This window comes from Schistocerca nitens, chromosome 1, assembly GCF_023898315.1.
Source record: "Schistocerca nitens isolate TAMUIC-IGC-003100 chromosome 1, iqSchNite1.1, whole genome shotgun sequence".
NCBI classification, from domain to species: Eukaryota; Metazoa; Arthropoda; class Insecta; order Orthoptera; family Acrididae; genus Schistocerca; species Schistocerca nitens.
The window spans coordinates 1,050,557-1,076,506 of NC_064614.1; the positions used below are offsets into that span (position 1 = coordinate 1,050,557).

The 25,950-nt window shown below is 43.8% G+C and overlaps 1 protein-coding gene across 2 annotated transcripts in view; it reads right to left on the reverse strand.

The window, feature by feature from the left end:
* The window catches only part of LOC126234396 (zinc metalloproteinase nas-14-like), a 300,270-nt gene that overhangs the window by 209,439 nt on the left and 64,881 nt on the right, over window positions 1–25,950 (reverse strand). For both annotated transcript variants that reach the window (XM_049943093.1, XM_049943087.1), the window contains one exon: window positions 9,426–9,731. In XM_049943093.1, coding sequence (XP_049799050.1) covers window positions 9,426–9,731 — 306 coding nt within the window. The remainder of the gene's footprint in view (window positions 1–9,425; window positions 9,732–25,950) is intronic.

Here is a 25,950-nt window from a genome sequence, read left to right on the forward strand (position 1 = left end):
TCCACTGCGGAAGACCGCGACATGTGGTGCGCTATTGTTGAGAAAGGCGGCGGGTATTTGATGACGCCCGCGCCAGAAGACAGCAGACCGATCTTAGCCGACGCCAACTCCGGGACGACGAAGATGTACAAGAAGATGTGGCTGCAGGACGACGTAGGTCACCATCGCCGCAAACTAGCCGCTGGAGAGGACGTCCCCCAATACGCCGATCAAGGTCTCCATCGCCGTTTAGAAGCTCCAGCCGATCACCTAGCCGCAGCAACCTGGAAAACTAAAGGGTGCGATCTTTCTTGGAGGTGAGGCCGCCGAAGATATAAATCCTCCGCCGTCGATCACTACAAAATTGATAGAAAACTACGTCGATATCCTCATGGATGGCCGACCAGCCTAAGCTCTTGTGGACTCTGGAGCACCATATTCAGTCATTTAGGAGAAGTACCGTCGCCAGTTGCAGAAAACCGTATTCGTTGACAGCAAAACATCTCTGCTGAAGGTGGCTAATGGGAAATATGAAAAACCTACCGGAAGATGTACCATACGTGTGGGTATAAGTGGTAATACACATCCCTTAGAACTCATCATCTTACAAGAGTGTAGTCATGACGTCGTTCTTGGATGGAACTTTTTGAAAGCTTCTCAGGCAATTATTGATTGTGGCCGCTCGAAGATTATGCTAGACGAGATGAGGTACTGTGGACAGGAAGATGCGCATTTAAGTGTGTGTAGACTATGTGTGCTGGATGAAATGATTATTCCTGCAGTCAGTAGTAGGAAGGTAACTGTCACATGTCATGCCATGCATCAACTCATGGATCTTGTAGTGGAATGTAAGAGAAGCATTCCATTGAAGAATAACTTTGTCATCCCAGCGTCTGTCGTCTCGTTTAAGAACGGATTCGGTGAATTGTGGACAGTTAACTGTCACCAAGAGCCGCAGACCCTTCCAAGACGCAAGTGCGTAACAAACGCTGAGCCGTTAATTGAAGAACAGCTGAGCGTCACAGAAACCTTCCATGCCGAGTCTGTGGGCGAAATTAGTGCCATCACTACGAGAGATCTACTAGCTCGACTATCACCAGATCTCACTAAGGAACAACAGAAGAAGTTACTTGCCATTCTTCAAGAGTTCTCTGACTGCTTCAATCCACAGGTGAAGAGCAAATTAGACAAATCGACGGTGAAGCACCGGATTAGCACTGGAGACCATCAACCAATAAGCCAGAGAGTATACCGTGTGTCTGCAACGGAATGTCGAATAATTCGCGGCGAGGTAGAGAAAATGGTGATCACTGGCATCGTTCAGCCTTCGCAGAGCCCACGGTCGTCACCAGTGGTCCTCGTCAGGAAGAAGGATGGCAGTTGGCGCTTTTGTGTTGATTACAGGAAGCTTAAGAAGATAACTAAAAAGGACGCTTACTCTCTTCCACGAATTGACGATACACTAGATTGTCTGAAGGGGGCTGAGTTTTTCTCAACCATGGACATGTACTCGGGATACTGGCAATTCGAAGTAGATGAGGCTGACCGTGATAAAACTGCATTCATCACCCCTGAGGGCCTGTATGAGTTTAAGGTAATGCCGTTTGGTTTGTGTAATCCACCATCAACTTTTGAACGGATGATGGATAATCTTCTAAGGCACCTGAGGTGGACGATGCGTCTTTGTTATTTAGATGACATTATAGTGATCTCAGACACATTTGATGAACATAAAAAGATTGAGGGCCGTTCTTAAGTGTCTTCAACAAGGCGGACTGAAACTTAATCCAAGAAAGTGTCTCTCTGGAGCAAAAGAAATCAAATTACTTGGACGCCTTGTGTCAAACGAAGGTGTGCGGCCAGACCCAGAAAAGGTGACGCCTACAACGGAATATCCTATTCCTAGAAGTATTAGAGAAGTGAGAAGCTACCTCAGATTATGTTCTTATTACATTCGTTTAATCAAAGAAGTTTGTATCAAAGCCAGGCCACTCCAAGAACTGTTAAAAACTGATGTTAAATTTATCTGGGGCGGTTCTCAACAAGATTCTTTCGATGTGCTGCGAAAAGCTCTGACGACTGACCCTGCACTTGGTCTGTATGATGAGAGAGCACCTACACAACTGCACACAGATTCCAGTGGGTATGGGCTCGGTGCTGTTCTGGTGCAAATTTCGGATGGAAAAGAGAAGGTTATAGTTTATGCTTCTAGGACACTTGCAAAACTATTCAACTACAGAAACTATTCAACTACAGAAAGAGGATGTCTTGCTGTGATCTGGGCCATGTGCAAATTTCTACAGTATCTCTATGGAAGGCCATTCACAGTTGTTACAGACCATCATTCACTTTGTTGGTTGACAGATCTTAAGGATCCAACAGGACGACTCGCCAGGTGGGCGCTACGTCTTCAACAGTATGACATTACCACAGTGTACAAGAGTGGAAGAATACACCAAGATGCCGACTGTCCCTCAAGAAACCCTGTGCAAGACCATCAAGACTTTGACGAAGATAGTGACTGTCTCGCTGCACTCTAGGATCTCTCTGCTGAGCAGAAGAAGGACGCCAAGATATCTCAAATTATGTTTGCCTTAAATCGGCCAGAGGATAGGAAAGGACAATTTAAGGTAGTTAATGGATTACTTTGCAAGAAAAGCTTTGATGCGTTTGGAAAGACGTGGCCACCAGTGAGTCCTAAACACATGCGCTTAGATGTTCTACAGAAATTCCATGACACACCTGAGGCCGGACATTTAGGATTTATTAAGACCTACGATAGAATCCGCAAGAGATTTTTCTGGCCAGGTTTATTTAGGAGTGTCCGTCACTATGTGTCGGACTGTAGAGAGTGCCAGAGGAGAAAGGCAGTTCCTCAGAAACCACCTGACCGACTCATACCAATTCCACCACCCGAAACGCCTTTCCAGCGTGTTGGGATTGACCTCCTCGGACGATTTCCGATGTCTGCTAGTGGCACTAGATGGATTATTGTTTGCACAGATTATCTGACACGCTATGCCATTACAAAAGCCGTGAAAACAGCCGAAGCATCCGAGTTGGCCAAATTCATCGTGAAAGACACTGTATTAAAACACGGTGCCCCTAGGTCGTTAATTACGGATCGAGGGAAAGTTTTTCAGTCGAATCTTGTGACTGATATAAACTCATCACATGGCGACTGCCTACCATCCGCAAACTAACGGGCTTACTGAGCGCCTTAATATGACCTTGGTCGACATGCTATCAGTGTTCGTCAGTGTTGAGCAGAGCAACTGGGATGAGGTGCTACATTTCGTGACGTTTGCCTACAACACCGCCAAACAAGACACCACAGGATTTACGCCATTTCTCCTGGTCCATTGGCGTGGGGCGACTACGACGATGGACACTGTGTTTCCGTTACATCCTGATGACGTGGACGACGACTACATCGGCCACGTGTTAACCAGAGCTGAGGAAGCTCGGCAGTTACCTCGACTCCTCACGCTGCAGGCTCAAAAAACGATCGCCGAAGGTATGACGCGAGCCACCGCCCTGTTGTCTACCAGCCTGGTGACCTCGTCTGGATCTTCACTCCCGTTCGGAAGGTTGGTCTCTCTGAGAAGCTACTCAGGCGCTACTTTGGACCTTTTAAGGTTGTAAGACAGTTGTCTGGTGTTACTTATGAAGTTGAAGACTTCGACCCCGACGCAAGACGACGAAAGATCAGAGATACGGTCCACCTCCTTCGAATGAATCCCTACAAGGGTAAATTCGAAGCTCCGGCGACAGGTAACAAGCGGAAAGGTGACGACGAGCGTAGCGGAAAAAGAAGTTCTAAGGAGAAAGCAGGTGTTGACAGATGTGAGAATTACCGAACAATCACTTTAATAAGCCACAGCTGCAAAATACTAACACGAATTCTTTACAGACGAATGGAAAAACTAGTAGAAGCCGACCTCGGGGAAGATCAGTTTGGATTCCGTAGAAATACTGGAACACGTGAGGCAATACTGACCTTACGACTTATCTTAGAAGAAAGATTAAGGAAAGGCAAACCTACGTTTCTAGCGTTTGTAGACTTAGAGAAAGCTTTTGACAATGTTGACTGGAATACTCTCTTTCAAATTCTAAGGGTGGCAGGGGTAAAATACAGAGAGCGAAAGGCTATTTACAATTTGTACAGAAACCAAATGGCAGTTATAAGAGTCGAGGGACATGAAAGGGAAGCAGTGGTTGGGAAGGGAGTAAGACAGGGTTGTAGCCTCTCCCCGATGTTATTCAATCTGTATATTGAGCAAGCAGTAAAGGAAACAAAAGAAAAATTCGGAGTAGGTATTAAAATCCATGGAGAAGAAATAAAAACTTTGAGGTTCGCCGATGACATTGTAATTCTGTCAGAAACAGCAAAGGTTGAAGAGCAGTTGAACGGAATGGATGGTGTCTTGAAGGGAGGATATAAGATGAACATCAACAAAAGCAAAACGAGGATAATGGAAGGTAGTCGAATGAAGTCGGTTGATGTTGAGGGTATTAGATTAGGAAATGAGACACTTAAAGTAGTAAAGGAGTTTTGCTATTTGGGGAGCAAAATAACTGATGATGGTCGAAGTAGAGAGGATATAAAGTGTAGACTGGCAATGGCAAGGAAAGCGTTTCTGAAGAAGAGAGATTTGTTAACATCGAGTATAGATTTAAGTGTCAGGAAGTCATTTCTGAAAGTATTTGTGTGGAGTGTAGCCATGTATGGAAGTGAAATATGGACGGTAAATACAGTAGTTTGGACAAGAAGAGAATAGAAGCTTTCGAAATGTGGTGCTACAGAAGAATGCTGAAGATTAGATGGGTAGATCACATAACTAATGAGGAGGTACTGAATAGGATTGGGGAGAAGAGGAGTTTGTGGCACAACTTGACCAGAAGAAGGGATCGGTTGGTAGGACATGTTCTGAGGCATCAAGGGATCACCAATTTAGTATTGGAGGGCAGCGTGGAGGGTAAAAATCGTAGGGGGAGACCATGAGATGAATACACTAAGCAGATTCAGAAGGATGTAGGTTGCAGTAGGTACTGGGAGATGAAGAAGCTTGCACAGGATAGAGTAGCATGGAGAGCTGCATCAAACCAGTCGCAGGACTGAAGACCACAACAACAACAAGGAGATGACCGCCAGGGGGAGCATCAGTTATCGGGAGTCGGAGTATGCAGGACCGATGACTCGATCCCGGACTAGGAGGACGTAACGCCGAGACTCTGTTCACTTAAGGAGGGAACAGTGTCGCAGAAGAAGCTGAGTAGCACCGTGGTGAAGTGGTTGTTGATTTGAGGGTCGTGAGTTCAAAACTCACATGCATTGTACCATTTTAAATTTCTATATTCGGTTCGAGTACATTCTAGAAGTATCCACATATGTCAAGCACCATTGTACCGGAATGTTCTGTATCTGGATGTATACTGTATGTGTTCTGGCCGGAGTGAGTTGGCTCCGCGTTCTTGTATGTGCAAGTGCTGAATAAACCTTCGTTAAGTGAAGTTAGTGTCTGTCATTCTTCTGATTACACCTTCTTCTACGTGACAATATTTTTATTCATTCTTCATCACTAGATAGGCATTCTGTTAGTGAATGGGTGAAGGGCCTTTCAGACCATGATACACATATTTTAACACTAAAAGGTTTTTGTACTCAAACAAATGTCACATTTAATTACAAACTATGTACGAAAGTTAACCCAGTGGCAGTAGCTAATTTTGTAAACCTCGTCAAGGAACAAGAATGGCAGGATGCCGATAACATATATGACAAATATAATGCTTTCCTTAACAGATTTGTCATGCTCTTCGAGAATTGCTTTCCATTAGAACGTTCTAAACGGGGTAAAAGGCAGCATAGGTGGCTGACTCGTGGGATAAGGATATCATGTAGAAAAAAGCGGGAATTATATCAAAATGTTAGAAGGAGTCGCAATGAAGCTACAGTAGTCTATTACAAACAGTACTGTAAGCTGCTTATAAATGTTATTAGGAAGGCAAAGAGTATGTGGTACGCAAATAGAATAGCTAATTCGCAGGATAAAATTAAAACAATATAGTCAGTTGTGAAGGAAGTGTCTGGTGGACAATATAAAGTCAGTTCATAGCAAAAATATTTCTGACAAACTGCCTGTTGGCTTCTGTCTCGGGCTCTTCGGCCGACGTTCATCTAATGATTTTATTGACGTTTCGCCATCACGAGTGGCTGGCGAAACGTCAGAAAAATCATTAGATGAACGTCGGCCGAAGAGCCCGAGACAGAAGCCAATAGGCAGTTTGTCAACAAGTGGCCACGAAAACCTTAACAATTTTTAAAAATATTTCTGTTACTGATAAATCGGATATATGTACAAATTTTACAAAGTTTTCTGAACATTGCTGGCGAATTAAATAAAAATTTACAGTGTCATATAACTCTCTTGGCAAATGCCTTTCCGAGATTGATGTCTGAAGGACTCCTCTGTGATACAGACAAGGGGGAGATTGAGTCAATAATTAAATCACTAAAGACGAAGGACTCTCATGGATATGATGGAGTGCCTAGCAGAATATTAAAGTACTGTGCGAGCATGTTAGCCATATTTGTATTTTTTCCTTTAGGGACAGTCAGTTTTCTGAACGATTAAAGTACTCAGTAGTAAAGCCGCTCTATAAAAAGAGAGGAAGGGGTAATGTAATCAATTTTAGACTTATTTCTATGCCATCAGTGTTTGCTAATGTTATTGAAGAGTCTGGGTATGTAAGGATAATTGACCATTTTATATCATACAATTTGCTATCAAATGAAGACTTCGGCTTTAGAAGTCGTTTATCAGCTGAGAATGCCATATTCTCTTTTTCTGTGAGGTACTGGGTGGTTAAACAGAAGGTTTCGAATGCCAGGCATATTTTTTGCTTTAAGTGAGGCTTTTCATTGTGTTGATCACAAAATATTGCTCCAGAAGTTGGACCACTACGGAATATGGGGAGTAGCTCACAGTTGGTTCACCTCTTACTTTAGCAACAGATAGCAAAAGGTTATTATTCACAATGATGAGAATGGCTGTGATATGGGGTCTGCGTGGGGTACAGTCAAGTGGGGGGTGCCCCAGGGATCAGTGATGGGGCCACTCCTGTTCCATATTTATATAAATGATATGTCCTCCAGTACTACTGGTAACGCTAAAATATTTCTGTTTGCTGATGACACTAGCTTGGTAGTAAAGGATGTTGTGTGCAACATTGGCTCGGTTTCAAATAGAGCAGTTAATGACATAAGTTCAAGGCTTGTAGAAAATAAACTAATGCTAAATCACAGTAAGACTCGGTTTTTACAGTTTCTAACACACAATTCATCAAAATAGACGTTTTAATTCCATATGGGCATATGATTAGTGAAACTGACAGTTCAAATTTCAGATAGACAGTCAACTGTCGTGGAAAGCCCACTTTCAAGGTCTTGTTCAAAGACTGCCATTTTACGGTAAATGAAGTGAGTGATCGTTCGACACGAAAATTAGTCTACTTTGTTGATTTTCATTCGCTTATGTCGTATGGTATTATATTTTGGGGTAACTCTTCCCATTCTATAAGGATATTTTTGGCTCAGAAATGGACGGTTCGGGCAATAAGTGGTGTAAGTTCACGAATCTCTTGTCGACCCCTGTTCACGAGTCCGGGTATTTTGACATTGGCTTCTCAATGTATATATTCTTTACTGTCATTTCTTGTTAACAATATTAATTAGCTTATTCCCAAGAATAAGCAGCTTTCACTCAGTTAATACTCGGCAGAAATCAAACCTGCGTTTGGATCGGACTTCCTTGACTCATGCGCAGAAATGTGTGCTGTATACTGTTGCAGGCATTTTCAATAAGCTACAACTCGAATTCAAAAATCTTAGCAGTAATCCACGCGTTTCACATCGAAACTGAAGAGTTTCCTCACGGATCACTCTTTCTATTCTGTTGAGGAGTTCCTTGAAAAATTAAGTTGATTCTTGTTGCATTGATGATTCCGTTTACTTAAGCTTAGGGAGGACATTTTTTTAGGTTTATAAACGTTTTATTTTTATCTGTTATTACTTTTTTGTTGGAATTTCGAGTACTGGCACGTTTCATGACCTTGGAGATTTGCTTCTCAGTCTAGCCCCGCGGAACATGACGTGTAAATAAATAAACCACCCCAACGTGTAAACGTGTTGACCCAATGAAAATGTCAATTACGATTGCAGTGGGCAAGCAACCATCGGGATTCGACAGTAGATCAACGGAAACATGTCGGTTCTTCAGATGAATCACACTTTTGCTAAACTAGGTCGCTGGTCGTCTCCACAAAGGTCGTCATCGAGTTGAACGGCGGCTCGAAACGAGCAGCGCTCTACGAACGCAGGCTGGTGGGAGCAGTATTATGCTATGGAACGCACTCTCCCGCCCTTGCGTGGGACTTATGGCAGTAATTGGAGACACGCTGACAGCTGCGAACCTCCTGCATCCCTTCGTACTTGATGCCTTTTCCGTCGGCGACGTCACCTTTTAGTAGTATATTGTCCGCGTCTCGGAGCCAGATCCGTGCTGCAGTGGTTTGACGAACACTATAGTGAACTCACGTTGATGTCTCGGTGACCCAATTCGCCTGATGTAAATCCTATTGAACCCATCCGGATCACTATCGGGCGCCATCACCGCATATGCAAATCTGCTGTCCGTTATTTGCGCGAATTGCATATCTGTGCGTAGACATCTAATGCCACATACCTCCACATACCTGCCAACAAACAGTCGGACGCCTGATACGCAGAATCGTTTATGTATTTCGTTCCAAAGACAGACAGACAAACTATTAACCTCGTCGAGATAATGTTTTGACCCATCAGTATATATTCACATTTAACAGATAATGTAGGCCGTAACAGATAGCAGACAATAGTCATACATGCATATAATCATTCAAATACATAAACACTACCATTTTCATCAATCATTAAACATTAAAGCCACGTTAGAAGTCATACGGGCAAAGCCCTGTGGTGCTTCCATGAGACAAAAGCCAGACGCCGATACGTATCTTGGCACTTCGCTAGAAGACGATGAAACAAAACGTTGCGGTACTTTAACGCTGCCATCAGGTTGTAAACCAGAGCGATTTGCATCAGTAATGTCGTTCATATTGCAAAAATAAATTACTTACACGTTATTCTATTCCAACATTACTCTGGAAATTGGAACATTCCCTTCGTAAGGCATTCTATAAAACTGCGTTGATCATCATTCAGACGATTCGCGCATTGTTCTCTAGGAGCACCAACTGTTTGGGCTTACTAAGCTACGACCATAGAACACAGAACGTATTATTTTGTCCACCCGATAACTGGGGAAACAACCCAGTGAATGAGTCTATGACAAACGATAAAATTAAAATAATAAGTCTACTCAGAGACTTTCCAGTCTTCTTACCTTTTGCGATATTTTTCGTGTGTATTCGAACGTATTTGTCACGTATAGGTGAATTATGCTCATGACTGAATCCAAGGGCATGCATGAATTCATGGAATATACAGCCTTTCTTGTAAATACAAGCCGGAGGCTCCAAATTAAGCACCTGTTCGCCGCCTGCTCTCCCAATCGTTGTGTAGCAGCCGTCCGTTTTACCAGTTATTACAATATAATCCGTGTCATTTTCCGTGGCAGGCCGAAAACTCACACAAGTGAAATTATTGAACTCTTCGATGGCAGCTTTTATTCTTTCTGTTTCCTCATCATCTGCACAGAAAAAGCGCTTCAGTCAGTTACATATTTTGCTAATATATATATATATATATATATATATATATATATATATATATATATATATATATATTAAAAATTTCATGTTCTAATTACATTACTTATGATAACCGCCAAATCATTACCATTTGAAAATTCGATAACCTCTATTTCACAGATAATGATCATTAAAATTTTCTAGCATATTATGCTGTGTCCAAATGTCTATGGCTAACCATTACCATTCCTTTGAAAACCGTCATACGTGCAGATAACAGCGTGTACCACCTTTTCTTGCCATGATACAGTGCAAAATTTATGGAAAATAATCTCCGTTAAATCATAATGGAGTAGGTGTTTAAGTGTGTCTATTCTCTCTGAAGCACGGTACGTAGTCGTTTTCAGGTTTTCGTACAAAATGATCTGCCTTGCAGCAGACGAACATGGTTAAGCTAGAACCTAATCCGTGGTGGTCAGAGAGGGTCTAGTCCAACATATCCATCCCATTTTCTTCAGTTAACGTGTCATTGGTCATTCCGGCGCTCAGAGAACCTCAAGTTTTGTTAGAGGAAAAGGGTCCGATTACAAAATATTATCACAGTGTGGGAAGCACACTCTTATCTAAAACGTTTCCATAAACGAAAACATCTCGGGAAATCAGCTGCAGTACATCGTATCGCCTTTATCGAATTCCCTTTTTCTTACAACAAATTTTCGTCCTCATCCAAGCATCCGTGTTAGGGCGCGTTTATGGCACGGCGATGATGATGAATCAAACCCACAGAATCCTATCGCCCCATTTAGCGCGCACCCTCGCAGCTCGCGCAGCTAGCTGCTCGCTACTCGCTACGATCCTCGCGAAGCGATGATATCAAGCTGGTTTGTGTTTCGCGCTACGACCATCGCCGCCCGGCCTGAAATTTGTACTGTGATTGGCTGCTTCGAGGTCACTCTAGCAGAGCGCTGTTTGACAGCTTGTTGCCCACGTGGTACTTTCGTGTCCCATAGCGCACAATATTGTCAGTTGGATGCAGTTTCTGTACAGGCCACAAACAATGAGTGAAGATTTAAAGCAAATGATTATTTCAGCCGTTTTTGAACGGAACGCCATCTCGGACCAGAGGCATGCAGATCATCACAACCGTTTCATACTGGATAAACTGTGGAAAGAAGTTGCAATAAAATGTGGAACACATCAGTCGCATTTCAATTTAATTTCATTACACAATACTTTCTTCATTATACGAACACTGAAACAGATTACTTATTTATGTGAAACATAAGCAGCATATTGTCTGTTGCATTACACCATATTTTATTCATTAAAGAAAGGCTTAAACAGATTCCTTATTTCGGTAGCTTCAGCAGGAGCTGCATTGTTTCTTCTTGATGGCTGAACTCCAGGAAGTACGTCTCTGTACTCCACATTGTTCAGTACATTCTCTTTCTCCACAATCACATTATGTAAAACGGAAACACTTTCACGATCAGTTCTGCAGTCTCTACTTTCGTTTCAATTGGTTTGTTTAGTAATCGCCACTTTGCAGCCGCAATTCCAAAGGCACATTCAACAGTTTTTCTTGTTCGTGAAAGAACTTTGTTGAACTTTTCGTTCGAGCAATCAAGATTTCTCCTGGCAAAAGGTTTCGTCAGGTGTCTGACAAGGGAACCTCCCCATCGCACCCCCCTCAGATTTAGTTATAAGTTGGCACAGTGGATAGGCCTTGAAAAACTGAACACAGATCAATTGCGAAAACAGGAAGAAGTTGTGTGGAACTGTGAAAAAATAAGCAAAATATACAAACTGAGTAGTTCAATGGAAGATAGGCAACATTAAGAACAATGGGAACGCGGGAGCGCCGTGGTCTCGTTGTAACGTGAGCAGCTGCGTAACGAAAGGTCGTTGGTTCAAATCTTCCATCGAGTGAAAAGTTTAATTTTTTATATTCAGTTTATGTGACAAACTCTTATGTTTTCATCACTTTTTTTTGGGAGTGATTATCACATCCACAAGAAAACCTAAATCGGGCAAGGTAGAAGTATCTTTTTACCCATTCGCCAAGTGTACAAGTTAGGTGGGTCGACAACATATTCCTGTCATGTGACGCACATGCCGTCACCAGTGTCGTATAGAATATATCAGACGTGTTTTCCTGTGGAGGAATCGGTTGACGTATGATCTTGCGATCAAATGTTTTCTGTTCCCATTGGAGAGGCACGTCCTTTCGTCTACTAATCGCATGGTTTTGCGATGCGGTCGCAAAACACAGTCACTAAACTTATTACAGTGAACAGAGACGTCAATGAACGAACGGACAGATGATAACTATGTAAAAATAAAGAAAGTAAACTTTTCACTCGAGGGAAGACTTGAACCAAGGACCCCTCGTTCTGCAGCTGTTCACGCTAACCACGGGACCACGGCGCTCCTAAAATCACATTCCCCATTATGTTGCTTATGTGGCCCATGGACTACTCAGTTTGTATATTTTGCTTATTTTTTCACAGTTCCACACAACTTCTTCCTGTTTTCTCGATTGATCTGTGTTCAGTTTATCAAGGCCTATCCACTGTGCCAACTAATAACTAAATCGGGGGGGGGGGGGGGGGTGCGATGGGGAGGTGGGAGGTTCCCTTGTGAGAAGGAGGTACGCTTCATCTCGTATGAAGACAAAGGGGGCTTTAACAGCAGTACCTGGTAGAAAGTCGTCTTCAGGAATGTGAAGCATGCCTCACACCATTTTATCGTACAAAACAGACATCCTGAAAGCGCCTCCCTCACTTTGTTTTCCAAATGCAAATCTGGAAGGAGTGGAGACTGTTTCTCAGGAAGGCGTCAAGTGAACTTTTATCTGCTTCTTTGAACAGGTATACTTTTCGTTTATTTTTGGAGGCTTTGGTGGTTACAAATTTCAATCTCTCAACGACAACTCTGTGTTCACTAATCCCTGTATCCGTTTTGATGTTTGTTATTAGCTCAGGATTATTTGTTGCTAAGAGGTCAAGTGTGTTTTCACAACCGTTTACTATTCGCGTGGGCTCATCAACTAACTACTGCTGGCCGGTGTGGCCGAGCGGTTCTAGGCGCTTCAGTCCGGAACTGCGCTACTGCTACGGTCGCAGGTTCGAATCCTGCCTCGGGCATGGATGTGTGTGATGTCCTTAGGTTGGTTAGGTTTAAGTAGTTCTAAGTTCTAGGGGACTCATGACCTCAGATGTTAGGTGCCATAGTGCTCAGAGCCATATGAACTAACTACTCGAAATAATTTACAGAGAATGCGTTTAGCACAAATTCAGATGATGTTTTATGCGTACCTCCGGATTTAAACACGTATTTTCGCTAACATATCGAGGGTAAATTGAAGCCGCCCCCAATGATAATTGTATGAGTCAGGTACATGTTTGAGATTAAATTCAAGTTTTCTTTGAACCTTTCAGCAACTGTATCATTCGAATTGGGAGGTCGGTAACAGGATCCAATTATTATTTTACTCCTGTTGCCAAGAATTACCTCTGCCCATACTAACTCTCAGGAACCATCTTCTTCAATTTCGCGACAAGATAAACTACTTCTAATAGCGGCAAACACGCCATCGCCAACTGTATTTAGCCTGTCCATTCGGAACACCGTCAGGTTTTTCGCAGAAATTTCGGTTGAGCTTATATCCGGCTTTAGCCAGCTTTCAGTGCCTCTAACGATTTGAGCATTACTGATTTCTATTAGCACTTGATGCTATGGTACTTTCCCAACACAGCTACGACAACTTTCAACTATTATACTGACGGTACCTCTGTCTACGTTCTTCCTATGTTCGGCCTGCATCCTTTCAGACTGAAGCCCTTTTTGTGTTTTCCCAAGATCCCTGTGACGTAAGAAACCGCCCAGTCCACGCCGCACAGCCCCTGCTACCCGTGTAGCCGCCTCCTGCGTATAGTGGACTCCTGACCTATTCATCAGAACCCGAAATCCAACCACCCCATGGCATAAGTGGAGAAATCTGCAGCCTACACAGTTGCAGAACCGTCTGAGCCTTTGACTCAGACCCTCCACTCGACTCTGCACCAGAGGTTCGCAATATGTCCTGTCGAGTATGTTGCAAATGCTGAGCTCTACTTTCATCTTGCAAGCAAGGCTGGCAGCCTTTACCACTTCTGCTAACCGCTCGAAACCAGAGAGAATCTTTTCTGATCCAAAGCGACACACACCAATGTGAGCCACCACCCACAGTTGGCTGCACCCTATACTGTTTGTGGCATCTGGAAGGGCCCTTTCCATGTCTGTAATGACTCCACTTGGTGTACACATGGAGTGGAGGTTGGCTTTCTTCCCCTTCTTCGCAACCATGTCCCTATGGGGCCCCATAATGCACCTAACATTGGAGCTCCCCGCTACCAATAATCCCACCTTCTGTTACTGCCCGGATCTTGCAGGCTGAGAGGTTTCCTCTGAAACAGGTCAAGCGACTGCATCTGGTTAAGGGACTGTGTCAACCTCAGACAGCACCTGGAACCTGTTTGTAAGGCTAACTGGGGACGCCTTACGTGTGGCCCCCTGGGAAGCCTTTCGCCACCTGCCTCGCCCCGAGGCGGCCTCCCACTCGACCGTGGGTGAGGGGTCAACCTCAGTGAGAGCAGTAACTGGGCTGGCCGCTGGTGACGACCGATCAGAGGACTTGGACTTGCTGGACGTCCATTGGATCCCCACGGCCAGCCCACAACAGTGATGATCGTCCACTGCAGCTCTTCAGGCAATGTAACCGAAGCCATCATAGCCTTGAGCTGAGAGCGAATTGTCACCAACTCAGCTCGCATCCGCACACAACAGTCACAGTCCCTATCCATACTAAAGACCGTGTAAAACTACACTACTAAGGCAAACGAACTATCGATGCATGCTGCAAAACTCTACTGTAGACCCTGACGAAAACGCAAGAACTGTGTCTAATAAATTAGATTAATATGCAGAGATTAAAAAACCGAACTACCGAAGCACTCAGGTGAGACTAAATAATTCGCTCCTGATTACGTACTTGCAATATGTCACAAACTCGATTTACTTTCTGAGGCAAACGAAAACGCTAGAACTGTGTCTATTAGATATTAAATTAACGGAACTCAAGAAACTAAACTATTAAAGCACACAGATGAGATGATACAATTCGCTCCTGGTTATGAACTCGTAAAAGTCGCTAATTCAGTTACTTCTCTGTTGCTACTTCTGTCTCTGCCAGCTGCTGCTGTCTGACTCGAAAGTTATTAGCGAAAACCTACTCAAGTTCCGCCATACACTCGTGCAACAGTCACACTAAGGGCCCCAACTTCGGACCTCTGGTCATGACGCAGAACTCCCTCTGAATATTCTCACATTACTTCCAATGTTGATGGACCAGTAACGACGCATGTAACTTGAAGTCCGAGAGACCGAAAAATTCTGTCACTGGCACAGTAAAAATCAATTCCATTTACGTACACAAGTATGACTAGGTGCTACATTTAGAATAGTTGTTCAGAATGGTATCCAACAGCGTCATTGCAAGCATGGTATTGTCGCACAAAAATCTACCGTAGCCGTTTTGATATCCCTGGTGTCTTCAGAATGAATTTTTCACTCTGCAGCTGAGTGTGCGCTGATATGAAACTTCCTGGCAGATTAAAACTGAGTGTCGGACCAATATTCGAAACTGGGATCGAGATGAGGTACTGGCGGAAGTAAAGCAGTGAGATCGGATCGTGCTGGGGTCGCTCAGTTAGTATAGCACTTGCTCGTGAAAGGAACGTCTCGAGTTCAAGTCTGGGTCGACCACACAGCTTTAATCTGCCAGGAAGTTTCATTCCTGGTGTCGTTTGAACAGTGTTGCAGGCAGCGTGAATTCTTGACAGGAGGTTCTTTTCAGTCTCGACAGCCCTCTCATAGACAAGATTTTTCACATGGCCTAGCAAGAAGAAATCGAGTGCCTTTCCCAGAGACTGTCTGATCCTAGTGTTCACAAACCCTCAGTCCAACGTGACGTGGGGTTTCATCACATTGCAACCACATGGGTTGACGAATAACAAGTGGGACGTGTTCAGAGAACATGGGTAATATGTACTGGTGCATGTATTCCACTGTCCGAAGTATAAGAACAATTATCGCTTGTGACTTTAGGCTCATTCTTTTCTGGACAGGGCTGCCTTATCTCAGATTGATACATTTACCCTTCTACATCAACCTGAAAAGTTTTTGACATCATTAAAGAATCATCCTGCCTGTATAATGTAAGCAGGAGATGGAATATAGTGTCTGGTATATTTGTTCAAGCAGCCCAATATATTATAGAATATTACAAAGACATACATAGAATACCGATTACAAATTCAGTTTACATCTTACATATATACAGCATTTAGCTGTCTTTCCTGTTCTCACATTTTCCATTTCTACAACATTTAGCTTACTTCAATTACCTCATCGGTTTACTTTTACACAAAAACTGATATATATATATATATATATATATATATATATATATATATATATATATATATATATATATGTGTGTGTGTGTGTGTGTGTGTGTGTGTGTGTGTGTACATAAATCTATAGTGTTAGGAATATAAGATGAGATGTTGTGATAATTGGTACCTTAAAACATATGCAATTCAGTGAGTTACTTGTTTTTTATCTGTAACAGCCTTCCCACAAGTACGTCACAAACGTCACGACGCTGATGTTTTCTGCATAGCTGTAACTGCATCACTAAGTGGATAATGCACGTCAGGTTAGGCTAACTGTTTTAGGTCCAACGTGCCCACACTTCAACCCCTGACCTGCTGCCCAGTGGAAAACAACCATTAATGGTTTCCTCAAAAACGGCTCTGAGCACTATGGGACTTAACATCTGAGGTCATCAGTCCGCTAGACCTAGAACTACTTAAACCTAACTAACCTAAGGACATCACACACATCCATGCCCGAGGCAGGATTCGAACCTGCGACCATAGCAGCAGCGCGGTTCTGGACTGAAGCGCCTAGAACCGCTCGGCCACAAAGGCCGGCAATGGCTTCCTCTTGTCACAGAGTGATGTACTTCTCGCAAGTGAGAGACTGTTTGTTTACTCTTAGGACAATGTATCTTTGACTTGTTATATTGTATGTTCTGTGACTATGGAATAAAGTGTTGTTGGACTGCTAATCGCTGCTCTACTGTGATTCACGACATAAGAATTTGGTGCCGAAACCCGGGAAAGACTTTGCCCGAGACAATTCCACGATTGTCGTAGTGAACCGAATTCTGGACGCACGTCACGCGGCAATACTACGACGGGGTTTACTGCAGCGATTTGTTACACCACGCAACAAGCTCTTCGACGACAACCGCCATCATACACAGCTAAGTTCAATTGAATTATCACGCAACATGTTTTGTAGTGCCATTTGTAAAGGCAACTGATTACATTATTGCCGCTGTGTACTGCTATTGTAGCTGTTCGATTACCGCTTTAACGAATTATCAGATCATACGCTACGCCTGTAGATTGTTTATGACTAGTGCTGCCATCTAGCGACCATCAATTGAACTACTTCGACTAGCGAACCAAAGATAACGCCTTACTAGGACCAGCTGATCGCTAGCCGACACTGCTTTAAACTTTCGAGTAATCGGACGGAATGGACGTGCCAGACCACAAACCAGAAGCGCAATTACACTCTCTAAAGAGAAAACGTATGAGAGAAAGAGCAAACATTACGCGACTCGTGGCGGAAGTTGCAAGGTTGCCCGACACATCGGAAATCGCGGATTATAAATATTACAATGACAGATTGGGAAGCGTTCTGGACCGCCTCGTTAAATTAGATGAAGATATTCACGAGTTGTTAGACGATGGCGAATACGAAGAAGATGTTCCTAAATGCGAAGATTATATAGACACCGCGAAACTCACAATTTCCCGATTGTCTCACGAAATAGAGAAACAGCTTGCGAAATCGGTAGCAGACATAAAGATTCCCGACAATCCGCCGGCACAGTCTGTAACAATGAGTGTTCCCACAGCTTCAGTAAAACTTCCGCCGATCAAACTTGAGCCTTTTTCAGGCGATATTGAGACATGGGCGCGATTCTGGGAGCAGTTTGAGCAGTCGGTTGACAAAGATCCGACGGTAACTACAATCAATAAACACATTTTTCTTCGCGGCTATCTCTCGGGAGAACCAAAGCATTTAGTGGACGGTATTGCGGTGACGGCCGAGACGTACGCAGAAACGAAGAGGATTCTCCGAGCGCGTTATGGCAACAAGGATCGAATAATTCAAGCCCACTTAGATTATCTCGAAGCCATAAAACCAATTAAGCTGTCCACCCCAGAGGAACTTAATTCAACATTCATTGAATGCCAGCGACGTATTCAAGCTCTCCGGGCACTTGGGGAAGACGTGAACGGATACGGTCGAGTCCTCGCGCCGAAAATTTTACGCGCTTTTCCGGATGACATATGCCGCCGCTGGATAATTCACGCCAAGCGTACAGGAATATCCAAAGGGGACATTTTGCAACTGATGGAGTTTCTGAACGAGGAAGTCGACGGGGCGCTTACCACGCAGAAGATACGCGGTGAATTTTCAAGCACTTCTAGTAACCTTCCCACAGCGTCCACACTTCACGTACACGCGAAATCTAAAAGACCGACTCCGAAGGATACCAGCGTAAAGGAACCATTCTGCGTCTTTTGTGAATCTGACGGTCATTGGGCGCAAGACTGTAAGAAGATCGTACGCCTTAATGATCGAATAGATAAATTGAAACTAGCAAACAGATGCTTTCTTTGTCTTCAACGTGGGCACAAACTCTCAAATTGCAAAAAGAAAGAAAAGGCTCGGTGTGTTAACTGTAAAAGACTGCATCATAAGTCCATTTGTGAGGAACGAAAGGATATTAGGGGTCCTGCGGGTCAGACAAACGTTACTTCCGTTGGAAAGGTATCTGTCGCTCCCCACGGTTACACGTACCTTCAGACAGCCCAAGTATGCGTCTCAGGACCTACAGGATTGAGCAGGAGAACGCGATGTCTACTGGACGCAGGTAGTCAGTCCAGCTTCATAGCAAAATCGCTGATTGATGATCTGAAACTGCAAACGGTAGACCGACAAGAACTAACCGTTTGTTCCTTTGAATCAAACCCTACACGCCCACGCCACCGCAGGCTTGTTCAGTTTAGTATGAAGGGACTTTGGCAGAATTCTTCAGTGCCACTTACTGCCTTCGAAAGTACTCACGTTATTTCTCACCAGCCTTCGGTTCCACACCATATAAAGAGTTTACCAGATGCCCGTAAGATTACGCTAGCAGATCCGAAAGCCGATTCAACAGAAGATCTTCCCGTGGAGATTCTTGTAGGAGGCGATTTTTATTGGAAGATAGTGAAGCACAATTCGCCCATACGCAACTCTGAAACCTTAGTGTTAGTTCCTTCTCTGTTTGGCTGGATACTTAGTGGTAACAAGTCACAAGCCTGTGTGCATGCAACCGTGGTAAATTTTGCTCAGACTGACCGATCTCCTCTGCACTCTGACAATGATTTCAGACGCTTTTGGGACTTGGAAACTATAGGGATTACTGCCGATCAGGATCTACCTGTGAACAACAAGGATACGAGACTTCTTGAAGAGTTTAGAGCATCTTTCTCTATAAAGGATCATCGAGCAGTCGTTACACTTCCCAAAATGCAACATAAAGTGCTTTCGAGTAACAGACCTATCGCGGAGAAACGATTCAAGCACCTCAGGGAAAGATTTCAACGTCAAGAGACATTTAAGCAAATGTATTTCGATCTTATGCTAGACTACATTACGAAGGGGCAAGTAGAGGTCGCTCCCACCCCACTCTCAGGAAAGGAGCTATTTTATCTCCCTCATCATGCAGTGAGGAAGGAGAAATACGGAACCACTAAGTGGAGAATAGTCTTTGATGCCTCATCTCACGAAAACAATGCACCTCCTCTGAATGAGGTATTAGAAGTAGGACCGAACCTATTACCAGAGATTCTGGAAATTTTACTGCGTTTCAGATTATATTCTACGGCTATCGTCGCAGACATCACACAAGCTTTCCTTCAATTAACCTTGAACGAAAAGGACAAAGACTTGACCAGATTTTTCTGGTTCAAGATTAGCCAGGATCAAACAGGACATCTTCAAACGACGGACGAACTAACAGAATACCGTTTTAACAGACTCCCATTCGGCCTGACCTGCAGCCCATTTTTACTTTCTGCAACACTAAGAGAACTTGCCGACAAGTGTATGACAGCATTTCCCACCGTAGCGCCACTTATAAACAAGACTGCATACATGGACGATTTTGTGATCTCAGTAGAAGGTGATAATTTGGTGATAACTATATACTATGAACTTGTAACCCTAATGAAATTGATCAGTCTCCCCTTATCAAAATGGGCTACCAACTGTGAACAACTCCACACTATCTGGAGGGCAGAAGGGCGAGAACTCCACACCCAGACTCAAGTTTTAGGTGTAGACTGGAACACCGCAGGTGACTACTTCTGTATCGATCCTAGCGAAATCATCAGAAGGTCGTCAGAAGAGCCAGCCACCAAACGACTCCTTTTACAATGTACGGCTAAATTCTATGACCCACTCGGACTGTTTTCCCTAGTTTCTCTTGTTGGGAAATTGCTATTCCAGGACACATGGTGCCGAGGAATTGGCTGGGATGAACTTATGCCCTGGGACTTAGGGGCACGATGGCGCACTTGGATATCTAGCTTACCTTCATTGTCACATATACGTGTCCCTAGATGGATATCTACAGCTCATGGAAGAGACTCTCAGCTGCACGTATTCTGTGACGCCTCGGAAAAGGCATATGGAGCAGCTTTGTACATTCGTACTGTCTTAGATGATGACGTCGTAACCCATTTAGTCTGTAGCAAGAACAGACTTGCTCCTATTAAGAAGGTGACATTGCCTCGACTCGAACTTTTAGCAGCAGTAGTTGGGACCAGACTATTGTGTTACTTTTGCCGCGCAACAGACTTTAAAATTGCCCGTGCGATACTGTGGACGGATTCTACAATAACACTAAGTTGGATTCGCTGTGATCCTAACAGATGGAAGACCTTCGTTTGTAACCGGGTAACTGAGATACAAACACACACGACTCCCACGCAATGGAAACACTGCCCAGGACCAGACAATCCTGCTGACCACCTCTCACGTGGACTCCTCGGCTACCAAATGAATTCTTTGGACATTTGGTGGCATGGGGCGCCTTGGCTTACACGCCCCCCTGAATGCTGGCCAAACAACGATACTCCAACGATGGTACGACTTCCTCCCGAAGAAAAGAGGAAGAAAACGCAGAGCCAAGTTTTGTCGATATCTACGCCAACCAGCCTTTTGAACTTACTTAAATTCAGCTCATACTGGAAGCTCATTCGTATCACAGCATGGACTCTCCGTTTCCTACACAACATTCGTCAGAAGAATAAATCTTCAGGAGAACTTACTGCCCCGAATTATCAGCTGCCAAAATGTATTGGATTCAAGTGGGCCAGAGAGATTCCTTCCCCAACGAATTACATGCACTTCAGAATAACTTACCACTGCCAAGAGAGTCAAAAATCGCACGATACAATCCTTTCCTAGAAGATGGACTGATACGTCTAGGAGGTCGACTGCAGTGCACTAGCCTAAATAGGGAACAAAAACATCCTGTACTCCTTGACGGTTCCCACCACTTCACACAATTGGTTATTCGAGAGACACACATCCGCCTTCATCACTTTGGTGTTCGTTCTGTACTATCCGAACTGCGAACCGAATTTTGGATCCTTAGAGCTCGTCAGGCCATCAAAAGAATCCTATACTCATGCCTCGCGTGCAAGATCTTGAAGAACCCACGAGGGCAACAGATCGAAGCACCGCTGCCACCTGAACGAGTTTCACCTGCCAAACCATTTGCTGTAACCGGAATAGACTTTGCTGGCCCACTATTCATCAAAGTGGGGAAGGAAACACACAAGTCATATATCACTCTTTTCACATGTGCTACCACACGAGCTGTACACCTCGAACTCTGTACAGACTTGTCAACGGACAAGTTTCTTATGGCACTTCAGCGATTCGCCGGAAGACGCGGACTACCCCACACGATATATACAGATAACGCGAAAACATTCCACGCCACGAATATGGAACTAGCCCAACTTTGGAAGGCATTAATCACCACAAAAACTTATCAGTTCCTCGCCCACCACGGTATTACTTGGAAATTCATTGTCTCCCGGGCGGCTTGGTGGGGAGGATGGTGGGAAAGAATGGTGGGCACTATAAAGCGTTGCCTACGGAAGGTACTGGGACTCGCATAGCTCACTGAGGAACAACTGAACACCACCTCGATCAGTATTGAAGCCGCGGTGAACTCCAGGCCCATCACACCAGGAGATGATTGTGATGCACTCACACCATCCCATTTTCTGACGGGAGAAAAACTTACGACTATTCCGACGGGACCAGAGCCTTCAGCGAGCACGAATTTAACAAAGGAATTCCGACTGAGACAGCAACTCTGTGACAGTTTTTGGAACCGTTGGGTTAAAGAATACCTATTGGAGCTCCGGAACTACCATGAAGTTAAACGCCCATCGGGACGAGTCATCCCCTTTCGCCCTGGCGACATCGTGCTGATCCAAGAGGACCGTCGTGCGCGACATATGTGGAAGAAGGCCAGGATAGAAAAGGTACTACCAGGAAGAGACGGCAGGGTAAGGACGATAATACTCCGGACACCAGAAGGTCACATCATTAGTCGTCCTGTGCAGCTGGCCGTACCTTTGGAGGTCGACCAGGGTCGGGAGGATGTCACAGAGTGATGTACTTCTCGCAAGTGAGAGGCTGTTTGTTTACTCTTAGGACAATGTACCTTTGACTTGTTGTATTGTATGTTCTGTGACTATGGAATAAAGTGTTGTTGGACTGCTAATCGCTGCTCTACTGAGATTCACGACACCTCTTGATCCTTGTACTTGGAGGTGATATCCAACCTGAAAGCATACTATTCCTAATAGTTATAATTATTAATCTGCAAATGAAGAAAATACTGATGTAATGTAGTTCAGTACACTGTGCTCAGTCACCAGTGCACACACACACACACACACATACACACACACATTGTAATGAATGTAACCTAATTTTATGATGAACGTAGCGTTTTACGATCTATCAAATTACCATGCACATTTTAAACCTAATTTAATGGTGAATGTTGTGTTTTACTGTCTATCAAATTACGATGCATATTTTGTTCTCATGAACCTATGTGAATGAGTGGGAGACCTGACTAAAGCAAATGGATGCCACGTTTCAGTGATATCTGCGAACATGGAAAAATATAAAACATCCACTAAAGCCTCTGCAGCGGGCTACCATAGTGACATTGAGTCATTGCGGCTCTCTGGCTATCGATTCTTCGCGTAAGTGCACGGTCTGTCCACGAGGGCGTGGCAAACGGGTGTTGACGCACTGTGGTGGCCATTGGGAGGATGCTAAGAGTTAGGCCCCGTTGCGATGAAGAGGAGAGTTGACAACCGGCACAGAGGGGAAGCGGATCGCTCCGTGGTTGAGACGGGAAAGAGAGAAAGGGGTGCTGCTGTCTGCCGTGAGTCCAGCAGGGTAGCTCGTGGGTTGGCACCTTATGTCACCGAATGATTGCTGTTGATGTCACTAGATTACCACATGTGGAACCCAAGTCACGCATTTAGTTGATGGTCATTGCTTCTTTTCCGACTGACATATGCTCTCGCATCCACACGTACAACGGCAATCGACTTGTCTCTAATATGACCGTAACATTTTGAATAGATCGTTTGTTGTGTGTTGCAACGGGTTAAGGGGAGCGACTGGTCCGTTAGCCTGTTCCCGACCAGTGACGTCAAGTGATTTGTCATGCTACTAAATTCCTGCTTGTCATATGATGTCATTTATATATCTTGCCAATTTGTTTGTCTTGATTTAATCTGGTGCAGACTATTTTGTGAACTCGGAAGCAGGTGATATATTTGTTAATGTGTTTCGTCTGCTCAGAAACTTAAAATGTTTGACTGTGGTCTCTCCCTTCCCGTATGTAACATTTAATATAGCAGATTAAGTGCTCCTTGCATTGAATTACTCCAAGTTCATAAATCTTGGCTTTCGTATGGCTCTGCAATAAGGCAGGATAATAATCAAATCTGGTCATGTAAGTGTTTTAAAAGTCTGGTTTCAAATATATGTTGGTATTTTTAAATCATTGCTCATTTGTACTGTACTAGGACAAGTAGGCTCACCTGGGATCATATTTAATGTTTCATTCGGTTCGCGTTAGCGGTGAAGTAGGCCTTGTTATTAATTATAATACGGTTCTTGTGTGTTCATTTGTAAGCACACATTGCTTCTCAGGTTTCGGTTTGAATTTGCGATTGATTATAAGTCAGTGTGTGAGGGTGATCGAAAGTGCTGAATCCTTTGATAAATCATTTAGTGCGTTCTTATTTGTTACACCTGATCTTTGTATGCTGTCTTTAACTTTGTTGTTTCAATGTACTGATCTGTGGTTTGTATACCAGGTACCCGCCTCACGATTACATTAGTCCTAGCCCGGAGTGGTGGTTGCGCATCGCTTGGCCAACTTTCTCTATGCAACTCCTTTCCTGTTTGGACTTTCGTAGCCGGCCGAACGGAATTCGACTACGATACGGACGAGAAGCGGCCACGGTAGAGGTTCCGTGGTTCTGTGGCGGAACCTGGGACTGAGACACGCCGTATCGTTTGTCAGTTCCAGGATAGAAGTTAAGTTACTTATCGGATATTTTTAAGATATTTTGGCATCAGCCACTAGAGTCCAAGCACCTCAAGAGTACTTTAGTCCTAATGTATCAAGAGATCAGTTAATAACTTGGCCATTAATCTGTTTACCTTTATTGGGACCACTATTTGCTTGTTCTACCTGTATGTTAAAATTCCCTTTGTGGGAGCTGTATTGACAATCTTATTATCCTGTTAGTTAATGACAATGTAATATTCATGTACTGCTGAACGTTTGTATACCGGAAGTTGTTCTTCCTCGTAAGTTTAGACCTTGATTTGTTCTGTAACGGGGTTGTAGCCTTAGTATTTGTTTTTGATGAAAAATTCTGTTCCAAGGCTCTTACCGAAGATTAAATTAATATTATAATTATAGTTAACAATTTGATCTGTTTTCATTTGGATTTAAATGAATTCCATATTAATTGATTGTCTGTTAAATCACTGCACACATAACCGCTGTTCATATTTATTAATACTGTAAAATTGTGTGGTGACCATATTTCCAAAGATACTTAGTCACTGAGTAAATTGTTAAATTTAATGGTCAACAAAACTGTGTAATACAAAGGTGAATGAAAGTTTGTAAACCCCTGGTCCAGTCCTTACCGAAATTCCCGGTAGTCATCGTTCAGAAATAAAATTTAGGTCTACAGATTTCTTCAATTTTCTTATGTACTCTCTAAGAACATGTTTCATATTTAAAGCCTGAAAAGACTTAGAAATAACAGGAGAGTATTTACCCAACAGCAAGCAGTTTATTGCATCAATAAGAAGGCGTGTTAGCTTACGAGCTTTTAATTGACGAATTATTTTCGATGGAAGAATAGCTACAGCTGAGTGAAGCATCCAAAAGCTCCCAGTGAAACAACTGACAAAGGGTTCAGTTACCAAAGAGCGTGTAACATATGGTTCAAATGGCTCTGAGCACTATGGGACTCAACATCTCAGGTCATCAGTCCCCTAGAACTTAGAACTACTTAAACCTAACTAACCTAAGGACATCACACACATCCATGCCCGAGGCAGGATTCGAACCTGCGACCGTAGCGGTCGCGCGGTTCCAGACTGAAGCGCCTAGAACCGCTCGGCCACCAGCGGCCGGCTGAGCGTGTAACAGATGGAGTTTGTTTAAATGCAGGCAATTAGAAACCTACTCGGATTGTGACGGCCCGGAGGCTCGGCATGAGCATTTCGCAAACTGCGCGGCTTGTTCGGTGTTCAAGCAGCGCTGTCGTGAGTGTCTCCAACATGTTTCGAAACCAAGGTAACACCACGTCCAGACATTGTGGGGTGGTGCAGTCTCACCCCTCATTACATATGTCAGACATCGTAGGCAGGGCAGACTGCTTAAATAGGACAGATGGCGAACTG